Below are 4149 nucleotides of genomic sequence, written 5' to 3' on the forward strand. Positions count from 1 at the left end.
TATATATACACTAGCCTTGATGCTGCTCTTCGGGAGGCCTTCGACCCCCACCATCGGGCCGCTTCGCTGCCCTCTATCCTTGTGTATTGAAACTTATTTTTGCAAATGTGCTAAGAATTGATGCTGAGTATAATTTAATCAATAAGCGTAGGAGCGAGGTGAATGCAGTAAAAATAGCGGTGTCACTGGGACCCCAATTAGGCGGCCTTTAAAAAAAATAGACTTCCTTAGGAGATTCCCTGCGGTTAGGGGAGTTGCTGGGTTGAGTTTCGTTGTCCTTGCACCAACGGTCTAGGAGGAGTTAACGAACATAAAAACGTAACAGACAGAGAAACATCACTCAAATTTATATTAAGATATACATACATAAATATATACCTGTATACATATATGTATATATGTGTATGTATGTGTGTATGTATTTGTGTGTATATATTTATATACTTGCGTAATATACCTCAACTGGTAGTAATAATAATAATAATGGTATCAAATTTTGTCACAAGAGCAGCAAGTTTGGACGATTAGATCAACCCCAGTATTTCACTGGTACTTAATTTATCGACCCCGAAAGTTGAAAGGCAAAGTCGACCTCAGCGGAATTGATAATAATAATAATAATAATAATAATAATAATAATAATAATAATAATAGTTGTATCTACCGACCTTTGAGACATGCTGTTGCCTGACACACAGCGTAAGAAACAGTGTCGCACGTCTTCTGTGGTCTACTGACGAAATCAGAACTAACTGCACAGTCTGCGAATCCGTTTGCGCCAGCATGAAGTGCTGCAGGGTTTTGTACTGCAGAGAAGTTATTGGCTGAAACGAATAATGAAAATGGTTTTGGTATTAATGCTATAGATACGTACGTGGAGTAAAAACCTACAGAATTGGTCCCTAGAGCAGTAGAAGAATGTTATTTTCTCGGATGAGTCATCTTTGACCTTATTTCCAACCCCCGGCCGAGTATACGTGTGGACTCAGCCAAAAGAAGCATTTGACCCAGACTGCCTTCTTCCAACTGCTAAACATGGAGGAAGATCTGTGATGATCTGGGAGGCTATATCTTGGAAATCTATGGCTCAATGGTTTCCCTTTATGGCAGAATTAATAGTCAAGACTATTTAAACATGTTATCTGATAAAATTCATCCTATGCTTGTAGAACTGTTTCCAGAGGGAAACGCAATCTTTCAGGATAATAATGCACCAATTCACACAGCTAAATTTGTTACTGAATGGCACAAGGAACATTCTAGTGAAGTTGAACATCTTAGCTGGCCACCACAGTCCCCAGATCTCAATATTATCGAACATTTATGGTGCATTTTAGAAAAACAAGTAAGGAGTCGATACACCATCATCACTACAAGAACTGGAAACTGTTTTAGCTGAAGAATGGACAAAATTCCTTTGGAAACAATTCAAACTTGTATGAGTCCATAGCTCGTAGAATTCAAGTTGTAATTACTGCCAAAGTTGATCCTAACCCATATTAAAATTAATTTGTTTGAAATTTCAAGGTGTCTCCATTATTTTGTCCGACCCCTGTTATATATATATATATATAATGTTATATTACATCATATTATATTACAAGGACAATCAAAACCAAGGCAGAACGAGCATCTCAAGTCATTTACAATAATTTAATTAGGGTAAGGTGAATTTGAAGTCTTACAATCGTTTCTAGGATAACCCAAGCGTTTATTCAAATTCTGAGATGACTTATTTCGTGAAACAATAAGCTACTCCGATCTTCCCTTGTTTTCTATTTGTTTCCCTCCTATTTCACATTAGTCTTTCTGCCATCTCTTATTAAGGTACTATGCATCTTTTTTTTTTTTTTTACGAAAGTATATGAATAAATAAATAAATAAAGGTTCATTTACCTGTAACGTTTGACAGCATGTTTGTGAACTTCGCAATTAACGAGATGTCATGTAAAAAGGAATACTCTACCTCGTTGGTAATGGTTGCCAATCTAGCACCATGTCTTGAAAAAATAGAAAGTGTGAAAACACCATCGATTATTTTTATGCTTTACTGTGTTTATACATACATGCACTCATGCATACATAAACCTGAATAACCAAAATGTGCGTGTGTGCGCGCGCGTGCATTTGTGTGTGTATGTGTGCGTGACTGTGTGTGTATACACATACATACATATATACATACACACATACACACACACATATATATATATATATACACACACACATGCATGCACACACACACACACATTCACACACACAACATAGTAATCCAATATGGAGGGGTATAATGCAGAGGTTTATGCAGCTGAAATCTAAGAGATCTGTTCGATGAAACTTAAATACGGTAAACTTAAATATGGACACAACTTACTGCCTAGACGTATAAAACAAAATGCTATCACTTACCCCTTGCAAAAAGTTTCCGCTTCAGACCACGTCATTTCTTTAAACGAAAATAGGTAACAGTCTCCGAATTTTGCAGTCCATCCTAAATAGAGAAAGAAATAACAAGTATTAACAATGATAATTATTTCTAATATTGGCACAAAACCTTAAATTTAAGGGGAGGGATTTAGTCGCTTACATCGACCCCAGTGCTCAACTAGTAGTTATTTTACCGAATCCGAAAGAATCAAAAGCAAAGCTGACGTTGTTGGAATTTGAATTCAGAATGTAAAGGCGGACGAAATGCTGCTAAGCCCATAACACTGTTGAACGCAAATTTCAAAATTTTGTCCAAAGTGTTAGCAAAGAGGCTGGTGCTTGTCGTTGAGAAACTGATGGGTGATGCGTAAACGTACGCATTCCAAGCATATCCATCCGCGAAAATCTCCACCTCATGCGATGCATCATAGAAAGGGTGAGTGAAGAACTTGGTATGGAGAAGCCTGATCAATTTGGATCAGCCTAAATCTTTCGATAGGGTCTTCCACCAATGCTTGGCGGCCGTTCTCAAGGCGGTCGTTTTCGATCCCATTTTCCGTGGTTGGAACGCTGCATTGTACAGCAACATTTGCTCGGTAGTTCGAGAGATGGTTACTTGTCGGAACCATTCAACATCATGCGTTCGGTCTGGCAAGGGTATCCCCTCTCATCTCTTCTGTATGTATTGGCTCCTGAGCCATTACTGCGAAAATCGGAGGCATTGAGGGGCATCCCGCGCCAACTAGGACGTGGGCGAACCGTGTCGGCATATGCAGACGACGTCACCGTCATAGTGTCAAACAGTAAGCACATAGACCTGGTCGGCGCATCTCTGAAAGAATACGAGGTGGTGACAACAGCGAAAATTAACCAAGAAAACTCAGTGAGCCTGCAGCTCAGCACGTGGGGAGGCAGGTCCATGTCGTCCAAGCCCTCATCAACTTTTTCAAGTTTCACTTGAAAAGGAAAGTGAGGGCAGAAGGGAGTGCTGCCGCCAGCAATTTTGTTAAAAGGTGGGTGAATGTAGTGCGAATGCACCTCTAGATCGAGTAGATGAAGTGGGGAGGGCACTTGCCCAAGAGGTCATGATGATCGTGGTTTGTGTGGGTTTTCCACGAGCAGTCCCTGAAAGTCTCTTTCTTTTGGGGATTTAATTCTTATAATTTCCGTTGTTATTCTGTTTATATACTCTTCAATTCCATTCTAATTGTGTTATGTTGTCCTGTTTCGTCCACGATCTTTATATAAACTCGCAGAGATGAATAAAGAAAAGATTACTACTACTACTACTACTACTACTATTACTACTGCTGCTGCTGCTGCTGCTGCTACTACTACTACTACTACTACTACTATTGTTATCATTTGTGTTCTTGTTTTGCTTTATACGAGCTGTTCCGAATCTCACCTAGAAATCTCAAGTAACCAAGATCAGATATTTCTGGAAATACTGTAATCGATTAAATCGATTCCAGTTAGCTGGTTGTTACTTATTATCCTGTGGAGGCGCAATGGCCCAGTGGTTAGGGCAGTGGACTCGCGGTCATAGATCGCGGTTTCGATTCCCAGACCGGGCGTTGTGAGTGTTTATTGAGCGAAAACATCTGAGGATCCACGAGGATCCGGCAGGGGATGGTGGCGAACTCTGCTGTACTCTTTCACCACAACTTTCTCTCACTCTTACTTCCTGATTCTGTTGTGCCTGTAATTCAAAGGGTCAGC

At 39.9% G+C, this 4149-nt stretch overlaps 1 protein-coding gene across 2 annotated transcripts in view; it reads right to left on the reverse strand.

Moving 5' to 3' along the window:
* The window catches only part of LOC128250608 (sortilin-related receptor-like), a 28174-nt gene that overhangs the window by 1681 nt on the left and 22344 nt on the right, over positions 1-4149 (reverse strand). For both annotated transcript variants that reach the window (XM_052976006.1, XM_052976007.1), the window contains exons 3-5: positions 2410-2491; positions 1897-2000; positions 669-824 (exon numbers count right to left, since the gene is read on the reverse strand). In XM_052976006.1, the coding sequence (XP_052831966.1) occupies positions 669-824; positions 1897-2000; positions 2410-2491 (342 nt within the window). The remainder of the gene's footprint in view (positions 1-668; positions 825-1896; positions 2001-2409; positions 2492-4149) is intronic.

This window comes from Octopus bimaculoides, chromosome 23, assembly GCF_001194135.2.
Source record: "Octopus bimaculoides isolate UCB-OBI-ISO-001 chromosome 23, ASM119413v2, whole genome shotgun sequence".
Taxonomy (NCBI): domain Eukaryota; kingdom Metazoa; phylum Mollusca; class Cephalopoda; order Octopoda; family Octopodidae; genus Octopus; species Octopus bimaculoides.